Source organism: Anabrus simplex, chromosome 2 (assembly GCF_040414725.1).
Source record: "Anabrus simplex isolate iqAnaSimp1 chromosome 2, ASM4041472v1, whole genome shotgun sequence".
Lineage (NCBI taxonomy): Eukaryota > Metazoa > Arthropoda > Insecta > Orthoptera > Tettigoniidae > Anabrus > Anabrus simplex.
Genome location: NC_090266.1, coordinates 1,148,724,989 through 1,148,747,298, shown reverse-complemented (window position 1 = coordinate 1,148,747,298; position 22,310 = coordinate 1,148,724,989). Strand labels below are relative to the sequence as shown.

The following is a 22,310-nucleotide window of genomic DNA, read 5'->3' as shown; positions in this document are numbered from 1 at the left end:
GTGACCAAAGCACAGCATGCTAACCATTTAGCTATGGAGTCAGACATTATAACAGAGAAGTAAAGAAACTAAGGGGGAGGTGCAGGTTGGAAAGAAATAGTTAGAAATGGCTGTGGAAGTAAGGAGAAATTGAAGGAACTTACTAGAAAATTGAATCTAGCAAAGAAGTAAGCTAAGGATAACATGAAGGCAAGTATAATTTGCAGTCATACAAATTTTAGTGAAAAATGGCAGATACAGGTTCTAAGAAGGACATTCTAGGAATCATTATTGAACAAAGGGAATGTGTATGTGAGGATTTACAGAAGGCAGAAGTATACAGTCAGCAGTATGTATAAATTGTTGATTACAAGGATAATGTCCAGATAGAAGGGGTGACTAATACTAACGAAGTATCGAAATTTAACCTACGACAACAAAGACATTTACAATAAGATACAGAAGTTGAAAACTAGAAAAGCAGCTGGTACTGATAAGATTTTTGAAGATATAGTAAGGACAATGGGTTGAGATATAGAACCATATCTGAAGTACTTATTTGATTAGTTTGCATGAAGGAGCTATACCAAATAAATGGAGAGCTGCTATCGTAGCCCCTGGGTATAAAGGACAAGGTGATAAACATGAAATGAAAATCCACAGCCTGTTTCCAGTCATTCGACCGGGTCAGGAATGGATTGAATGAAGCCCCCATCTAGCGGTGAGGATAGGAATCGTGCCGTTTGTTTATAGGAAGAGGATTTAGAGATGGAATAATTTACCAAGGGAGATGTTCAGTGAAAATCCACAGCCTGTTTCCAGTCATTCAACCGGGTCAGGAATGGAATGAGGATAGGAGGCGAGGATAGGAATTGTGCCGGCTGCTGAAGCCTGTTGCACCCCTCTGGGGCAATGATTAATGAACGAAAGATGAAATTAAATGATATTGTAAAGTGTTGCTGGAATGAAAGATGACAGGGTAAACCGGAGTACCCGGAGAAAAACCTGTCCCGCCTCCGATTTGTCCAGCACAAAACTCACATGGAGTGATCAGGATTTGAACCACAGAACCCAGCAGTGAGAGGCCGGCGCGCTGCCGCCTGAGCCACGGAGGCTGGAGATGTTCAATAAATTTCCAAACTTTTGCAATTATTTAAGAAAAAGACTAGGTAAACAACAGATAGGGAATTTTCCACCTAGGCAATTGCCCTAAATGCAGATCAGTAGCAAATTTGTTTGTTTGTTTGTTTGTTTGTTTGTTTGTTTGTTTGTTTGTTTGAAGAGTGATTAGGTAATGCTCCTACATGGGCATGTCATTGTGATTGGGACTGAGCATAGTCATTGCAGCTCTTCAGAAAGCATAAACTGACTGCAGTAAAGTTACTTCTTGATGTTGATAATCAAAAATTTTACCTGCAAATGCTCAGATTCAAATAATAGTTAGAGCTAATCTATTTTGGGGTGTTTGCATGCAAGTTCCAGATACTTACCATTCCATGAAATTCTGATATAGTCCATTTCCTCAGAAGACTGGATATTTCTAGCTACCGTTCACTCATTATGTCGAACACAGGCAAGCTATTAATAAAAGGGTTACTCTTAGTCATAACTTCCTGTCCTTATTCTTTGCTACATGCAAGGCTTCTGAACATCTGTCTTATAATTTACAGTAGTACAATATATAAATGCTACATATAAATATTATGATACATGTTAATGTGCAATTTCAGGTTATTTCAATATATATTCATATATCATTGGTTTTCTTTTTTGCCACTCCACATAGTAAGTTGTATGCAATGTATCTTTCAGGATTACATGTACCAGACTCCTGGCTGGGCCACGTATGGTTCTGTTGAGCAGGGCTTTGATCCCGTCGAGACTAGATGGCACCGTAGGAATGGAGTGAAGAAAGACATTTCCGGTTGCTGATGTTATAACATGTGAACAGAGGAGTAATTTATACTTTTTCTGCTGTCACTCCACATTGTAAGTTGTATGAAATGAGTATTTCGGGATTACATGTGCCCGACTCCTGGCTGGGCCACATGTGGTTCTGTTGAGGAGGGTTTTGATCCTGTCGAGTGGTGTCAAATTGCACCATAAGAATGGAGTGAAGACTGGTTGCTGATGTTATAATGTGAACAGAGGAGTAATTGATTGGAGAATTTAGATGATGATTCATTCCAATATGACATCATTGCTGTCCTTTGAAACCTACCCTTACATCACAAATCAAAATTAGGAGGTAGTACTTCATTTTTATTTATGCAGAATATAGATTACCATATTTACGTTCATAATTCTCCCCATCACATAATTTACACTCCCTGATTTTTTCTTTTAGTTCAGAGTGGGGGTTTATTTATTTATTTTTTATTTGTTGCACCAATTTTCTCGAGTACAGGTCCTACGAGAAGTTTAGGGACTCCTGCATATTTTGTGAACATTATTCCTGTCCTTAAACATTTGGGCTCAGGCATATGATTTTTTACAGGAAACTAGTACATATTTTGAGGAATATTTGCTGAAATTTTCATTAAAATATCACTTTTTGTTTAGAGTTGCTCAATTTTTTGTTTACAATAGTTCGAAAGAAAATCGCTATTTTTTAATACTTTAGGAGATCTGGACAGTACAATACAAGAATTATATTAATTTTTGTTACGGGGATACAAAAGTTCCTGTAGAATACCGTATAATTCCGAATACCACCTGCCACCAAATAAGACCCGCACCCTAAATTTGAGACGGCAAAATACGGAAAAAAATTAAAAATCAAATAACTTGCATACCTATTTAATTTTCTTCAAATATACCACAAATATAAATTCATACAGCTTACAATTAATAAAATCATCACAAAAATCGTAAATAAAATCGGTCCAGTACTCAGATCATTCACAATTCACCGTCGTCATCCGAAGTTTCACCATAGAAACTTTAGTCGCTGGCATCTTTCCACAAATAGTCGTCCTCACTACCGTCCACTGGATTTGAAATTTCACATTTCTTAAAGCTTTTGGACACTAGATCGTTGGGAATGCGCGCCTATGCGGTCTTGATCCAGCTGCATATTAGTCCCACTTCAGGCCTCTTCACTCGTCCGGTTGGTGTTAACGCGTGATCACCATCAGACATCCATTCGGTGTACAACTGTTTCATTGCAGTTTTGAAAGTCCGGTTCATGCACACATCCAACGGCTGTAGAATAGAAGCGAGTCCTCCGGGAATTGTTGCAAGATAGGTTTTCCTTTCCTCATCCCATCTTTAACGGCGTCAGTTGTATGTCCTTGGTAACTGTCCAACACAAGCATGTTTTGTTTTTGTAACAAAGCTCCCGGGCGACGTTGCCAAACGCACTTCACCCAGTCCTCAACCAACGCACTGTCCATCCAGCTGGACTCATGTGTTCTAACAGTAATACCGGACAGCAAGTTTCCTTTCGGAAGTGTTTTCCTTTTCAGAACCACATATGGAGGGAGTTTGGTTCCATCTGCTAATACGCACAACATTACCATGCATCGTTGCTTTTCGTTACCACCTGTTCTGATGGTTTCACTTTTAGAACCCTTCATATCCACTGTATTTTCCAACGGCATTTCATAATAGACAGGTGTCTGGTCAGCATTCCCAATTTGCGACAGCAAATAAGAATTTTGCTTCCTCAAATGAATAATGTGACGCTGAAAGGCTGTTAATTTTTTCATACGCCCCAGGGATACATTGTGAAATAGACGTATGTCTCCAAATGCACAATCCCTTTCTCCGATAAAAGTTTCGGATCCATCCGCGGCTTGCAGTAAAACCCTGTGTTTGGAGTCCTTTTGAGATCTCTAGTGCTTTCAGTTGACACATTTCACTTGGAAGCACCCTATCCTAACTCAGGTTTTTCTATCACAAATTTGTGGAGTCGTTCTTCAATTTCTGGAAACACTGCACTCCGCCCACGGAACGCTCTGCAATCGCCGTTACTTTTTAGAAGTTTTTCCTTCTTCTTCCACGCACGATTTCCGTATATTTCAGCTTTACTTACAACTTTAAGTTTCCCACGCACAATAAATGATCGCAGATGCCATTTTGAATCCATCGCTTACTATCGAGACAGCACTTTCACGGGACTGATACGGAACTCGAATGTGAGCGAGGTAGATTTCCGTAACTAACAGTCTAGACTCTCGCAATGTACGATATCCCACAAGATCAGCTATTCGCGCACCCAGCATGCCAGCAACACTTGTGAAACAAATGACACTCGATTAATCAAATGACGATCAAGCATCCACAGCAGCGACTTTCATATTTACCCATATTCTTTGATTTACCGCATTTCATTACCTTACATTTTGCGTTTACATGCCACTGGAACTGTATTGAGAAAAACCCGATTTTGTTTTCTAGAATGTAACTAAAACACAAAAGACCTGAATGCCCGTTTACGTATGGTATATTGAGTACGGTAACCATATTCAAATCTATTTCAATACTCCATGTAAGCGTAGTAAATATTTACGAGAATGAACGGCTTGAATACGACCCGCACCCAAAATTTAGAACCATACCCAAAATTTAGAACCATACCCAAAATTTAGAACCAATAGTTTGGGGGAACATTCCTTGACCTTGGCTGAACAGGAGACCCCTCAGGCTACTGAGATCGTTTGTAGTTTTGGTAGGACCTGTAAAAATGAATTACTACCTCCTAATTTTGATTTGCAATATAAGGGTAGGTTTCAAAGGCAAAGGCATGATATCGGTAACTTGAGGGGAATTTTTTAAATGGGAGCCAGTGACCTGGGGTTTTGGACCCTTTTCATAACAAGCATCATCTCAGAAAAGAAGGCATTCTGATTGTTATGGATTCATGGTCCGTTTTTAATCATTCATTTTATAGTTTAGTCAGTGGATACGTTTTGAAGTTTTAATTATTGTTTCATTCATTGCACCCCGTACCGTCAGGGGCCAGTGACCTAGCTGTTAGGCCCCTTTAAACAAAAATAATATCATCAGTTTTTTAATTGAAACATATTCTATTGCTCTATTACAGTGATAAATATTCTACAGGTATTTGTGTTTCCCCATTATAAAAATTATTAAAGTAATCCCTATATTCTACTGTCCAGATCTACTCAGGTATTAAAAAATAGCTGTTTTCTTTCTGTATTAAAAAAACTATTTCCTTTCAAACTGAAAAATGAAAACCTACAACCTGCTTTCCAGTCTTTGATGGGTCAGGGATGTAATGAATGAACCAATATATAGGTTATTAGTATGATAGGGTTGCCACTCCCAAAGTGATTTATTAATGACTGATAAATGCTATGAAATGATAATGGAGAGTGTTGCTGGAATGAAAGATGACAGGGAAAAGCGGAGTACCTGGAGAAAAACCTACCCCGCTTCCGCTTTGTCCAGCACAAATGTCACATGGAGTGACCAGAATTTGAACCACGGTATCCAGCGGTAAGAGGCCGACATGCTGCCGTCTGAGTCACGGAGGCTCCTTTCTTTCCAACTATTACAAAAAATTAGTCGCTTCAAAACAAAGAGTGATATTTTAATCGAAATGTCAGCAAATGTTCCTCTAAATATATACTAGTTCCCTGTAAAAAAATCATATGCCTGAAACAAAGTTTAAGGACAGGAATCATGTTCATGAAATATGCAGGTGTCCTTAAACTTTTTGGTGGGACCTGTACAGCCAAAACTGTTTTTTTTTTCATAAGGAGGAAAAATGCTAAAAAATGAAAAAATGTCAATGTAAACAAGTGTTAAAATTATAATGAAACTAATAAAAATTATAATGAATGAAATTAATAAATAAAGGTCATAAATTTTAGACTGTCTGTTTTCCACTTGCTGCAAAAATGTCTGTCATTGATTAAACATTGCTCATTCAAAAAATTATTTATTTATTTATTTATTTATTTATTTATTTATTTATTTTATTTATTTAGTGCCTTTGAAACCTACCCTTACACCCAAATCAAAATTAGGAGGTAGTACTTCATTTTTATTTATACAAAATATAGATTATCATATTTACTTTCATAATTCTCCCCATCACATAATTTACACTTCCTGATTTTTTTTCTGTTAATTCAGAGTGGGGGAAATTTCTTTTGTGTATTCGTTGCACCCAATTTCTCGAGTACAGCCAAATCTGGTTAGGACTTTTGTATGGGGGACAAAAAAAATGTCATAAAGAGAAAACTTGCTAGAAGGTTTAAATAAATTAATTACCGTGTAAACAAAGAAACAAGTGTTAAAATTTCATTGAATGAATAAAGGTCATAAATTTTAGACCTTTTTGTTTTCGACTTGCTGCAAAAATGTTTGTCACTGATTAAATATCATTCTTTCAGAAAGTTATTTATTTTTTCAGTGCCTTTGCCTTTGAAACCTACCCTTACATCCTGAATCAAGATTAGGAAGTCTTTTTCATTTATGCAGAATGTAGATTACTGTACTTACTTGCTTATTTCTAGTATATTTTAAAAACACCAACATAGTAAAACAGCAAGGAAAAGCATTCTTAGAAACATGAACTATGCACATCGATATTTGAATACAAATTTTAAAATGAACGAAAATTGTCAAGAATATGATTCAGAATAAAGAAACCGTGTTCAGAAATACTGTACACAGAGTAACTTGCACACCACTTGCATGTAAGAAAATGTCTAAAGTAGACTGTTCCTTCTTTCATTTCAAAATATGTACAAGAGTATCAAGTTTGATAACGTAATTCATTATACTGTTATCCACACCTAAACTTGACACACAACATGCACTATGTCTGTAGCTTCTATCGCTGCCGAGTGCGATGGTACTGCTGTGCAGGTCTCATCAGCTTCATTTACATCAAGAATCTTTATTTGCCATTGACCATATACAATGAAACAGGCTTTGTCAACTGATAATAATTTAGTACTTAATAATGCTAAGGCTAAATGAAATACACCTTTTATTAAAAATACTAACATTATGCATTTCTAAGAATTCAGTGGTATTATAAAATGGATTTTCTATTAACCAATCATACATTTTTCTTTTCAAATTACTTAAAGGAGTAGACCATGCATGATGTGGTAATTTATTAAATAATCTTAAACAACTGATTTTATGTGATGAGCAGTTTTTGACAGCCTGTGAATTGGGATGTCAATGTCTGCTTATATTTATATATCTTTGACATATGATAAAAACAACATAAATGAATTCAGTACTAGGGAAAACATTCACCTTCATTGCTTGAACCATCCACACTGGTGATGTAGCATCTCAGGTGGTGGGGGAGCCTTGACTGATCATATGCATGTAGAACGCAGCCAGCTTGGGACAGAAGAAGAAGAAGAGGTGAATCACCAGTGTGGATGGTTCAAACAATGAAGGTGAATGTTTTCCCTAGTACTGAATTCATTTATGTTGTTTTTATCATATGTCAAAGAAATAAAATATACAGATTTATAATTGTCAGTATTTTAAGCTAAGCGAAGAGAGGTCGACAATGGTCAATTGCACCAGATCTACACATTGTTCGGACAACCTTTTTCTGTATTAGAAGAATATTATATACATAAGAAGAATGCCCCGTAATAACAGTCCATAAGTAATGTGTGACTGAAAGAGACCAAAATATACCATCCTTACGTAGTCACTGCTAACTAAATCCCTCAATTTCCATATCAAATTGGCCACTCGTGATATTTTTTTACAAACATGATCAATGTGTGTTTCCCAGTTCAATTTGGCATCAATATGAAAACCCAAAATCATCCTCAGGTTCTTGCTCGTTACAGTCTTTTATCAGTCATCAGCTGTTCATTAATTTTGTCAACTATCTGCATTTTGCAGGTGGCAACATTGTCATCACATACAACATATGTGGCAAAATTCACCTCTTCTTCTTCTTCTGTCCCAAGACTAGAGTTTGTCATTTACTAAATATTCTTCTAAAAATTTATGGTGGTTTATTTTTATCCTTCTTCTGTATACAGTTAAAGCAGAAAAACATATTTACAGTTAATCACATCTAGGAAAGAAAAACAGTAAATGGAACGGGACTGAATACCACAGCAGAAGGCAGCAAGACCATCTATTGCTGTGACATCACAGAAGCAGCAGCACAACCTGTATATCTAGTGGGGCCTTGGATTAGTGCTTATCGTTATTTCTATTTATATCAGCTTGCATTTGGGAGATAGTTCAAATCCCACTGTCGGAAGTCCTGAAGATGGTTTCCCATTTTCACACCAGGCAAATGCTGGGGCTGTGCCTTAAGGCCACGCCTGCTTCCTTCCCACTCCTAGCCCTGTCCTATCCCATCGTCGCCATAAGACCTATCTGTGTCAATGCAACGTAAAGCAGATTGTAAAATTGTATTTCCATTTAAATGTCATCAGTGACCGAAAGAACGAAGCCCGCTTTGCAGAAACAGTTTTGAATTGTGGTTTCGTTTACAGATTCCCAAGCACATTTTAGGAAGTGCATAGCATCCAAAATTGAGGTTCTACGTGAAGCTATCTCCAGGAAAGCCAACCTCTTCTGCACGAGCATCTTTCTACATTTCTGCTTCACACACCGGATGATGCTCCAGCCCAATGGTTGGAAATGGCCTGTACATTTTGCAGGAAGAAACGCTACACGTACATTTCTCAAATATGATGTATCAATTGGGTGCGCAGCACATTGATCAAAAGACAATATGATTTTGCTCTGCCACACTTCCATTCTGGCATCAAGTGATCAGAAAAAGTTCTTAAAAATTGATGTCATCCTAGCATTGGTATTTGCTGTGTACTGGCATGGAAAGGGACATACATTCTCAAAACTGCATGAATTCTTCCACTTCCCTGCTATGAGCAGCATCACTTTCTTCATACCACTCTCGTTGCAGCATAATGGCACTGTTAGTCTCTCTTAACAGAGTTTACCTCCATGGCATTCCTCACCTTTGAACGTGTATGTTTTATCAGGAAGAAGGTGAAAAAACAGCCACGCTTCATCTCCATTAAAACTATCATCAGGGCTATAGTCCGTTAAGATTTCCGGCAGTGCCACGTCTCTCCAAGTCTGAACAGTCTGGCAGCCTCCCCATGTATGGATTTATATGAAAGTTACATAATCCCATTTTGGCAGCTAAATGTGATGCTTTGGCCTGAATCACTGTTCCATCAACAGGAATATTCAAAGCCTGAACTTGTTTAAACCATTTCACCAGAACATCTCCTAAATCTGGAAATTGGTTTTTATGAACACGTTTCATTTGGCTGCTTCCTCATGCCAGACAGGCATCCTGAATCTTCCTTTGGTTGCTTACAATTGTGTCTAAAGTCATCGTAGGAATATCCAACATCTGGGCAATTTGCATACATTTCATGTGTGGAATAGCATCCACTTTCTCAATAAACTTTTTTGTCATTTGTAAACTGTCTAGCTTTCTTTTTCTCCCTAGGCATAATTTTTGTACATAGTTAACAAATGTAAAATAAAGCACCAACATGACACCTGAGCTACTGTTGTGCAATCCAAACAACCATAGCAAATGCTGGCTTGGGACGGATGCTCCATTGATGGTGTAGGCTGACTCGCTACCATGCTACACAGTCTGAAGCTGCGAAATTAAAGCTAATTGCCGCTGGCATGTGCACGCAGCGTGGCCGGGAATGCTTTAAATTCCTTGCGGTGGGAGTTACCATTGTACTAAAGAGTGATATAAATGCGCGATCCAGGTTTCTTATTTTTAGAGCCAAGAATAACTGTCATGCTGACCACATGACACATTGTAATCTGCAGGCCTTAGGGCTGATCAGCGGTCGCTTGGTAGGCCATGGTCCTTTGGGGTTGTTGTGCCATGCAGAAAAAATATTTAGTCAAAAAGTGTGTAATTTATGCAAGTAAATACAGTAAGAATTGGCCAAAAATATTGTACTGATTTTTTCTATCACTAAGAACACCGGTCCACAACCTATTTGCCACTGCAAAGTGACAGGTGGCTGCAAACTTTCACCCATCGTCTGTAATTAAATAAAACATTTGCTTCCAGTTATGTATGTATGTATGTATGTATGTTGGTCTTCCGTGCTTTTCCACTGCTATACTCTTACTTAAATAAGTTGCTATTCTTTTTAATATGCCACTTATTTTGTATTCATGCTTACCCTTCAATATGCAAGTATTTGTAAACTCTCCTCAGGCTTTGTTAATTGGTTCTTATGTCTCATGCTGGTTTAATATTACTGTATTTCTGTACCAATACACTTACTTTTGTTGTCTTCCTTTTTCAGTTCAAAGAGTACTTTTCGATTATGCTCACTTTTCTCACAGTAGTGCTCTGAAGACATCAGAAATGTCCTGAGTCTAATTTTTCAACTGTGTTATTTAGATACTGTGATGGTTTATTACGAGGGGTATACTATATTGTTTGACACTTTATTTTTTGTACATCCGGGTATGGTTCACATTTCACTTTTGAAGGTGGTGACTTGTAACTAGTGTCTTGTTCCACCATTTGATAACAGTACACACACAGGGGCCAACGAATGCACTCGTCATAGCCATTTCATAACAACACTGATAGCGTAGGAGCAGACAACATGTAATGCAACCGTCAGGGACAGCGCTATACGACTTGGTTTCTATGGAAAGAAGGCATGACCATTGCAGAAATTCATTGGCGCTTGGTAGCAGTCTGTGGAGAACATGCGCCGTTACAGAAAACAGTTTACAACTGGAAAACAGGGCGCATGTTGGTGGACAACGGAACCAGTTCTGGAAGGAATGTGACAGTGTCAACACCAGCCAACATTGCCCGGGTCGAACAGGCCATCCAAAGAAAAAAATACATCACATTTACGGAAATAGAGGCAGCCGCAGGGATTAGCCGAAACACTCTGCAGCGGCTCGTGCACGCCCACTTACAGTTGGGGAAGATGTCATCCACATGGGTGCCTAGACTTGTCTGCAGGCAAAAAGCAGAGGCGTGTGGACGTGTGCAGAGAACTTTTGCAACGCCATGATCAAGATCCAGCTGACTTCATGGCTAGACTTGTGACTAGTGATGAGACATGGCTCCATTATCATGAGACACAAATGAAACAACAGTCGATGCAGTGGAGGCATAGGGGCAGTCCACCACCAAAGAAATGTTGAACAGTGCCATCAGTTGGCAAGCGAATGGCGACAGTGTTCTGGGACACAAAGGTCATAATCCTCATTGACTGGCTGGAATTTGGGGCCAAGATTAACAGTGCAGCATATGTGGCAACCCTTAAGCACTTATGTCATGCCATTCAAACTAAGCAGCCAGGAAAATGGGCTAAAGGTGTGCTTCAGCAACATGACAATGCCCGGCCCTACACTAGCCGAGAGACCACCGCTGCCATTGATCAAATGGGATTCACGGTGCTGCCACACCCACCATACTCTCCTGACTTGGCACCAAGTGATTATCACCTGTTCAGGAACATGAAGAAACCTCTGCGTGGTCGCCGTTTTGCGGATTTTGCAGAACTGGTCACAGCTGTCAAGGCATAGGTATGCAGCACTCCTAAAGAATGGTTTCAGGAAGGTCTGGAGAGACCGACACATCAATGGCAAAAGTGCATACAGTTACAAGGAGATTATGTTGAGAAAGTGGAGATAACTGATGTGTAATGTACTGTAATGTATTTTAAGTCTCCAACCATGCCTTAGCCTCTGGACAACTTCAATCTGCAGAAAAATTAGGCAGGGAGAATCGGGGCTGATTCTTCCTTGTATCTGACTGCAGGAATACTGCAAGAAGAAGCATCAGTGCATGTACAGCAGCTGACTATTTTGAATATATCTGCAGAAAAAGCAAAAATTTGGATTTGCAAATTATTGTGCATAACAGCCAGCAATACAAAATATGACACTGGGTGAATTGTTTGTTTATGCACAGAACAGTTTCATCATGATAAAGAAACTGGAGGTGCATTGTGTTCATGTAGTAACTTGAATGTCTATTCTGTTCATGTATGTGGGACAGGTAAGGTCCCACAGACATGGTAGCTGTTTGTACACACTTCTTTCTCTTTTTCTAATCATTTTGATTATTAGAGGAGTTAGAGCAATCTCAGTGAAATTAATTTTGATTGCTGCAACTTCTTCGTGTGACTTTATTCTTATAGACTACTAATGTTAATATATTGTTACACGTTAGCCAATATAAATTGGCTCAACAGTAGGTCTTTATTAGATATTTACCTTACATTCCTCCTTGTTATTGTTGCTATTAAAAAGGAAAAGAGTAACTCTTCAATACCCAGATGATGCAAAGAATCTCGTAAGAGAAGGAAGCTCGAACTTGAAGTCCAGAAATTGGAGCTTGGGGTGTGCAGAAAAAGAGAAATCCTTGAAAATTAAGCATTCACCCCTCACAAGTAGGCCTAGTATTGAGTAGCTGGGAGAAGAGCAGCATACAGAAAATATTCAGAACATTTCCATAAAAAAAAGCAATTGTTTTATCGTAAATGACGATGCATGGTTTAGCGACTGACCTCAACATAAATAGAAAGCACAACTGTTTGATGGCCATAACATTCACCATTTGTTTAATTTTCACGAGCCTGGACTGGTATCTCGTCACCCCCCTGAATATCGTCTTCCTCCAAGTGATCATCTTTCATTTCAGGAGCCATGTAGTTTTGTAGATCTCTTGACAAGTTACAAATTACTAGACAAGCATTGATAACATTACAAGCAAATGTGGGGTTTAATTGCATTCCAATGCTGGGGACAAGAAATTGGTCTTTGAGGAGTCCCATTGCACACTCTGTAACAATCCCTTGTTTCTTCAAGTGCTCTTAAAAATGTCTGGGACTGTAAAAGAGACCAATGCCTGTGGCTCCAAGTAGGCTAGACAGTGGCCTCCTCTATATGCACTAGCCATGCATCTTGGTAGATGTGCTAGTTACCAACTGATGAGCCCATCTGGGACAAAATGCTAGCAACCAAGAATGAGTTAGCTGGAAAATTAATCATTTATTATAACGGGCAATTTATATTGGAATTTTGGATTGCTGGTGGTACGAGTCCAGATTTTCAAGGTTAGATGGAATCTCCAAGCAGAACTGCACCAGGGAAATGTCTGCAGCCATTACCCATCTGTTCAAGCCACTTAGCCTTAGAACCCTAGCATTGCTGACGCTACCAGGCCAACTCACAAACATACCGGTAGTTGAATTCTAAATTCAGTCCACATACGAGCATTACGTTCAAGGAATGTTTCCCATATCGATCAAGAAATGCTGGTTCATACGCATGTGGTGTATCAGTTCTGATTAGCATTCCTTCAAGTACTCAACAAATAAAACTACTAAGTTCAGTGAATGTGCAAACTACTTCATCACAGTCAGTTGGCCAACATACAACATCGTGAAGACACCATAACTTCAAAGCTGATAAAAGGAAATGTAACTATGAACATACCTAAAGAATATATTAGCAAATCTCATGATTTTTTTACACAAAATAATCTTACAGAAATAAAAGAATATCCGTCTCCCTCTTTCCAGAAGCAAATAAGGGACAGAATGAAGAAAATCACCTACATTTTCACATTTCTTACAAAATTGTACAAAATTATGTTGATATCATCCTGTTCAATACTATAATATTTATATCCAATTATGACTAAACTTGAGATAGACATGTTTCGATCCGGCATAGGGTCATCCTCAGCAAGACATATATAATAAACTAGCAGTTACCCGCAGCTTCGCTCGCGTAGATGTCGTTAAATGATTAAAGTAATCATTCCTCGGTACTGTACTAGGACATTAACTGAAAATCCCTAAGTATAAACTCTCACCGACAAATTGAGTTTCATTTACCCCGGAAACTCTTTCTAAACCATGTTTGTGTTATGTGTTATTGCCTTTTGGGGCTAAGATAACCATCCAACATAGAACTGTACATGTGAGAAACAATCTTCTCTCAAATCGGGGAGAGAAAAAAAAAAAAAGTTTAAAGGAGATTCTAAATATCTATTTCCACGTCGTAACATCTTCAGTTTTTGAAATAGGCTATAAAAATCCTCATGAAAAGAATTCAACTCCTTTATCAGTCCTTCCCATTTTCCAAAAACAAAAAAATACGTTCCTTTAATTTTAAATACCAATTATCGCGTCTGGAACATATTCAGTTGTTGAGATATAAGCATCCTCATAAAAAAAATATTCACTTCTTTTCACCCCCCGTTAAGTGCCTTTTCCGAAAACAAAAACTGAAATACGTGTTCCCATATTTTTAAAGGACTTTCCAAATACCAAGTTTCATGACTGTAACATCTTGAGTTTTGAGATATGTTTCCTCATAAAAAGAATTCAACTTCATCTTCTCTTCTTTCCACCCCCTCTCCCTTTAAGTGGACTTTTCAAAAACAAAAAAATATGTGATTTCCTTCTTTACTTATTTTCACTCCTCCCCGCCCCCTTTAAGTCGATTTTCCAAAAACAAAGAGATACTGTTCACTTTTACAGCAGATTCCAAATGCCAGTTTTTACGTCAGTAATTTGTAACGTTTCTGAGATATACTGTAGATAGAGTCCTTCTAAAAATTCACCCCCTTTGTTACTCCTGTTCACTCCCCATTAATTGGATTTTCCAAAAAAAAAAAATATACATGTTTCATTATTTTTAAAGGAGATTCCAAATACCAATTTTCATGTCTGTAACAATTTAATTTTTTGATATAGAAGTATCCTCATAAAAGGTATTTAAACCCCTTTTCACACCATTTTTTTTCACCCCCCTAATTGGATTTTCCTAAAACAAAAAAAATGTGTTTCTTTATTTTTAAAGTAGATTGCAAATACCAATTTTTATGTCTGTAAACTTTTAAGTTTTTGAGATATAGATATACTCATTTAAAAGTTCACCCCCCTTTTCACCCCTTTAGTGACGAAATATCCAAAAACCCTCCCTTAGTGAGCACCTACACTCTAATATAACTGTATCCTCGAAATTTCATTTCTTTATGTCCAGTAATTTTGGCTCGGCGATGATGAATCAGTCAGTCAGTCAGGAAATTTTATTTTATACATATCGATTAAAAACATCAGACGCATAAAATGGAATGTTAGTTAAAAGGTTTTATTCTTAAGAAGAATCATGAAAATTAAAAACTGTGGGGTGGTGATCGTTAAAACAGTCTTGAGCTGGAGGCCTTTTTGTTTCAATGTTTTCATTGTCCTATGGTTTAGTTCAACTAATATCTGTACACTGTTGGCTTAGTTGTTATGTTCAGACATAGTTGTTACTAAAGTTGAACTGTGTGATTTCTAGTGTTATGTGGCCCACTTGTATTACCCATGTTCTCTGACTACGGAGCCCAGCTCTCGACTGACTTGCTCCTGCAGTCGAGACGCGAAGTCAGACGGTTCAACTTCAATAACACGTATATCAGCCTATGTCTGAACATAATAACTAGAGCCCGGATTTTCATGCAAATGCATGTTTCTAAATAAGCTAGTTACACTTCTCAAACTTTGCATATATTTGTTTCATGGCTTAACTATTCCAAATAACTGTTCTTTTTCTCTGCATGTTTGCATGATTTAGCCATTTTAGGAGGAAATTCATGCATAATGCAAATTTTGAAGATTTAGTATTTAATAGCAAATATTTGGACGTTTAATATTGCATAATATGACTTTTCTTCTGATTTTGGCACATATATAATGTTAACTTGCATGCTAGTGCCTTTTATGATTGTTGTTGTGCAGAATTTGGGACAATTTTTTTAATGTTATACAGTATGTCTGTTAATGAGAGATGGAGAGAATGTATTCCTGGCATCCTATCTGACAACCAAAGTTAGTACATAAGGTAGAGATCCTATAAACCAATTAATCAAGCATTTTCTTATCTGTTGCTTGAGTAAACATTGACGTAAGCCGGAAGTCCCCACGTTGATCTCTGTAATTCTTAGGAATAAAGTGTCCCAGTTATACATTGCTATAAATTGAACTTTAAATTGTGCATTACTCATTGACGGCTCATTTGTTCGTCTATATTAGATGAACAAAACAAAACTTGTATCACAGTTCTGTGACGCCGCGTTACTGAGATACCAGCTTAAAAACCTTGGTTTTGCACTGAACCTTCCGTTGTTGTCTTGGAATTTCCTACCCGAAACTCTCACTTGTCAAATGTCTTTGTTATTGCAGCAGCCAGTAGCAGTTATTGAGGACCTTCAAAAGTGTCTGCAATCATTGCACGGAGAAGTAGCTGCGGCAGCTGGAGATAGGTCAAAAAAATTGGTCGATCAGATCCTGACTGTGAATTCGTAAAAAATTTATATAAGATGCAGTGTTAAAAATGCAAAAGATGTCCAATTTGACCCCACTTTGTCTTCATTTAAGTATGCGCCTGTCACTTCTTATGACATACAAAGATCATTTTCTGTGTTTATCTGTCAGCATATGCTTAAACGAATGAACTTAACTCAAGAAAATTTGGAGAAGTTATGGTAGTTTTACAATGTTTCAAAAGAACTGAATTTTGATAGTGCATATTTTCCAGTTTACTGTGCATGTTTACCGAGCTCGATAGCTGCAGTCGCTTAAGTGCGGCCAGTATCCAGTATTCGGGAGATAGTAGGTTCAAACCCCACTGTCGGCAGCCTGAAAATAGTTTTCCGTGGTTTCCCACTTTCACACCAGGCAAATGCTGGGGCTGTACCTTAATTTAAGGCCACGGCCTCTTCCTTCCCACTCCTAGCCCTTCCCTGTCCCATCGTCGCCATAAGACCTATCTGTGTCGGTGCGACGTAAAGCAACTAGCAAAAAAAAAAAAAAAAAATGCATGTTTTGCCATATGATAGGCCATGAATGCATGCATATTTTGAGATTTGATAGTGCACGGAAATCTGGGCTCTAATAATAACTAAGCCAACAGTGTACAGATATTGGTTAAACTACATCAGGGGACAACAAAAACATTGAAACAAAAAAGGCCTCCAGCTCAAGACTGTGTTAACGATCACCACCTCACAGTTTTAAATTTTCATCATGCTTATTAAGATAAAACTTTTTAACTAACACTTCATTTTGTACGTCTGATGTTTTTAATTAATTATAATTATGTCTTACTGAGGATGACCCTATGCCGGGTCAAAACATGTCTATGTCATGTTTCGTCTTAATTAGATGTAAATATAGTATTGACTAGGTGGATATCAACATAATTTTATACAATTTTATAAGAAGTTCGAACAGTCAATTAGGATCTGACGTGAGATGTATAGTTTGTAATACATTCTCAGAGTAAGAGAACCTAGAGATGTAATTAATATGAAGCCACAACCACCAATAATGAGATCTCAACCTAAAAATTCATAAATCTGGAATACTTATCAGACAAATTGTAAACTCCAGAAATAGCCCAGCTTTTATTATTTTAAATTTGGCAGTAAACTACCAGCAGCAACATGGTTTAGCTAGGGGATCTAGCTTGTCAGGGTACCTGGCAGACATTTTCATCAATGACGTAAAGAATAAATTATTTACTTCAGGACACCCACTTATAAATAAAAGTGCATACTATTGCAGATATCCAGATGGCACCGTAGTCCTATACAATGGGAGTAAAGAACAACTCTGTCTCCTATTCAGTAACTTACACCGCAACATCAACTTCACAATAGAACATGTAATAGTTCAATTAACTTCCTGGACCTCGCCATCACAATTGCAAATGAACGATGCAAATTCGATGTTTATAGAAAACAACAGCAACCACTACAACCATACATAACTCCTCATGTCATCCAGCCTAACAAGAAAGGCAACATTTTGAGCTATGCTTCATTGAGCGTTAAATCTACCATTACCTAAAGAATGTATGACTAAAGAAATTCAATTCATAAAGCAAATGGCCACAAAAAATGGATACAATCCACATGGGCAGTCGGAGATTTCTCGAGTCTAGCGCAAGCACCTGTTTCTCGCGAGAAATGTCGAGAGATCTCAGGAGCGTTGTCCCTGCATTGTGCAGTGAGCAGCATGTCGTAGGGCTATAGATAGACAAAGGTGAATGATATAGCTTTTTGGCTTATGCCGTGTCAAGAAAAGTACAGGCCGCGACAGCGTCAATGGTAAAAGTGAATGTTGGTTGTGCTGACTGTGTGAATAGCTAGCCACGGGCCTTCTCCATTCTGTAAATATGTTGACAAGTGATTAGGCTGTTCATTTCTACTGAGGGCTTTTGACACAGTATAACATAATTATAGAGGATATGCATTCTGGCATTATATTCAGAGGAAGGTACACGAATGAGTAGTCTACAGTAAGTACAGAAACTGACGGTTACTGTAGTATACATCGTTATCGCTCTTAATTTATCACACCCCTTATTCAATATCCATTTGACCAGTGCTTGTGTTTACCAACATTATGATGGCAAAGGAAATAATTCCTTACATGTTAGAGTATTCGCGTCATAATTAGGTACTTCGGTGTATGACGGTATAATTTGTAATTGCATTTACTTGTATACAACTTTAAGACGATGTCCGAAACACAGCGTAAGTCATAGATGCGGGATTATTTTTAAGAGATACCACATAGCACAGCCCACTTTGTTGTTTGTTCAAAAGAAGTAAAAAATGTCAGCAGATATACTTCTGGGATGTTTTGGCACTTCAAAACACTTAATATCACTGAAGGGGAATCGTCACAGAGAACACCTCTGGCTCAGTCTGCATCACAAGAAGCTACCCTGTCGACAACAATTGCAAGTTATCCAGGTAGGTGTACATCCTATCTACAGTTATTAACAAATTGTGTAGGGTTATTCAGCTAAGATATCCACATCTAATAACTCGTGAACCGTTTAAGATATTGATATTCTGTATTCACATTCGTTAATGGCTCATAGTTAAACATGCAGTACTTTTCCAGGCTTTTAACAAAATTCAATATAACAAGATTTACTGCTGAAGTTAAAGCATTTTGAGTGTATAGAAAAAATAAGTTGTACATTTTTATAGTACCTTCATCATTTTTTATCTGTGTCATCTTGATCACATATTTTAACAGACATGTACAATAATGTTCATAAAAACCAGAACATCTTGAAAGACTAGAGATAGAAAGTTCATATTCACAGGACATGTGCATTAGTATGTTCTGAAGAAATTATTAGCATTTGAACCATGTTGGCCCTCAGTTTCAAGGTCCACATCGATATCTTGGCACACCACCACCGACTGGTAAAATGTGCCTGTGGCTCTCGTCGCTATAAACTGAAGATAATGGATCAGTGTGACTTGAGCAGACGTGCAGGATGCCTTGCAGATGTATGAGAGAACTGCACCGTCAAATGAGCGAGTTTGAAAGAGGGCGCATTACTGGCATGAGATGTGATGCATCCATCGCAAAATCTCTGTTCTTCTGGGACAAAGTGTATTCGTCAGTACAACGGGTGTGTACAGAATGGTTCACAGAAGGCCATAAAACACAACGAGATGGGTCTGGTCGCACCACCCAGACCAACCCCTGAGAAGATCGACACCTCATCCGAATGGCATTGCAGGACAGATCTGCATTCTGCTCGGCTCTGGCACAACAGTGTAACACATCGTACACTATCAGGAGTGACAGTCTGGGTTACCGGCGCATTGTCCACTTCTCCGCCTACCTTTGACTAATGTGCATAAACATGCTAGACTGCAACGGTGTATGGAATGATGTTACTGGGGACAGGAATGGCAGCAGATAGTGTTTTCAGATTTATCCAGGTTCTGTTTGTTTGAAAATGGTGGCCGCATTTTGGTTCACCACAGACAGGGGGAGAGGCATCATATTGACTGCATTCCCACAAGACATACAGAACCTTACTGTGTGGGGTGCTATTGGGTACAACCACAAATCACAGTTGGTGCATGTCCAGTACACTGTGACTAGTTTGACCTACGTGAATGACATCCTGCGACCTGTAGCCATACCCTTTCTGCGCGACACCCCAGACGCCATATTGCCGTAGGACAATGCGCGACCACGTGTTGCTGCACAAACACATGGCTTCTTGTTGTCACAGGATGTCAGACTGTTGCCTTCGCCCGCCCGATCACCGGACTTGCCGTCAATCGAAAATGTGTGGGATATGGTGAAACTACGGGTGCAGCTCTGTGACCCAGTGCCAAGCACCAAAGATGAACTGTGGAACCAGGTGAATGCAGCATGGATGACTATGCCCCAGGACACTATTCGCGCCTTATATGTGTCAATGCCATCACGCATGGAACAGTTTATCAGTGCCTACTAGGCAACAGGGCACATGCTGCTGAACCTAGGTGACTGAAATGCTAATTGTTTCTGCAGAACATACTAATGAACATGTCCTGTGAATTTGAACTTCCTATCCCTAGTCTTTCAAGGTGTTCTGTTTTTTTTATGAACATGAGTGTTTTAAGAACACCTACATCGAATTTGTCAAAAGATATTTTATCCAATAATTTATTAACTATTTCATGTCTCAGTTGTACTGATGGTGGCACAATAGAGCTGAAACATGTATATGCTATTATGTAATGTTGATTGATTAATTCATCTATATACAGCAGTTATAACTAGAGTCTGGATTTCCATGCAAATGCATGTTTTTAAATAAACTAGTTACACTTCTTAAACTTTGCAAATATTAGTTTCATGACCTAGTGTTTACTAATAACCATTCTTTTTCTCTGCATGTATGTTTTGGCCTTTTGAGGAGAAAGTTCATGCATAATGCATATTTTGGATTTAATAGCAAATATTTGAACATTTATATTGCATAATATGTCTTTTCTTTTGACTTTGGCGCATATATAGTATAATGTTAACTTGTGTGATAGTGCCTTTTATGAATGGTGGTTTGCAGAATTTGGGACTGTTTTTCCGTGTTTTACAGTATGTCTGTTATTGAGACACGGAGAAATGTATTCCTGGCATCCTATCTGACAACTAAAGTTAGTAACATACATACGGTAGAGATCCCGTAAACCAATTAACCAAGCTCTTTCTTATCTGTTGCTTGAGGACAGCTCATTATTTTCTATGTTAGACAAAAAAACAAAACTTGTACCACACTTCTGTGAGGCCGCGTTACTGAGATAACGGCTTACAAACCTTGGTTTTGCACTTAACTTTCCGTTGTTATCCTGGAACTTCCTACCCGGAACTCTCACTTGTCACACGTCTTTGTTATCGCAGCTTCAATCTTTAGCAGTTTTTGAAGACATCATCATATGCAATCATAGCACGGAGAAGTAGCTGCGGCAGCTAGAGATAAGCTGAATAGTGATCCATCCAAATGCTGATTTTAAATTTGTCAAGCTTATAAAAGACGTACTGTAGTGAAAAATGCAAAGACATACAATTAGACCTCGTTTTGTCCTAGATGTCTTCATTGAAGTATGCACCTGTCACTTCTTGTGACATAGAAAGGCCATTTTCTGTGCTTAAAAATGTGCTGATGAATAAAAGGATGAGCTTAAATGAAGACAATTTGGAGAAATTAGATTTTGTACAATGTTTCAAAAGGAACTGAATTTCGATAGTGCATATTTTCCAGTTTACTGTACATGTTTTGCCATATGATAGTGCATGAATGCATGCATATTTTGAGATTTGATAGTGCATGGAAATCTGGGCTCTAGTTATAACACAATCAGTGTTCTCCCCAGGACCTTTTTAATGGGCGCACCGCCCGGCTGTTTTTACAGACCGCCCGGCTAACATAACCTAGATGAGTGCTAGTTACTTTATTTGAACACATAGTTGAGTCATTGGTTGTTTCGAATTAAAATATAAATACTGTGAAACTATTTATTTAAATGATAAAAATTCATTGTTGTCAGCATAATTACATTGGAGTTTAAGTGTTTTGCTTTGCTATAACGTAGCGTTGTGCGTGAGCGGCTCTTGGATCAGCGTAGAATCAAGGAGAATATGTAGAATCGCTTCCGAGCACTTGTCTCGATTCCGTATGACGTCACAAACCCGCACGGCACTCCACAGCAACGGAGTGGCAAGCACGATGATACACGATTATGAACGAGCGGTAGAACACCAGAAGTTCAAAATTCTCTGTCAATACTTGAATTAGTAACGATTAGAACAAATTCCATGCAATACAAATGGAAGAAATACACCGTATAACATTGGCCAGGATCGTTAGAGACCATTATAAGAACGAGATGGTGATTGTGATATATTAGTAGTGTTCTAAAACACAAAATTCAAACTACATTCTCTCAATATAGAAATTCATTTACGAATCAATTGGAGAGGATTATGTTGCAGCAGCATTATTAAAGTCAT

The 22,310-nt window shown here is 38.2% G+C and overlaps 1 protein-coding gene across 1 annotated transcript in view; it reads left to right on the top strand.

Annotated features, from left to right (window-relative positions):
• LOC136864751 (S-adenosyl-L-methionine-dependent tRNA 4-demethylwyosine synthase TYW1) overlaps positions 1-5,818 on the top strand; it is a 198,886-nt gene extending 193,068 nt beyond the window's left edge. The window contains exon 12 of the mRNA XM_067142109.2: positions 1,792-5,818. Coding sequence (XP_066998210.2) covers positions 1,792-1,911 — 120 coding nt within the window. The 3' untranslated portion in view covers positions 1,912-5,818. The remainder of the gene's footprint in view (positions 1-1,791) is intronic.
• The last annotated feature ends 16,492 nt before the right edge of the window (positions 5,819-22,310 follow it).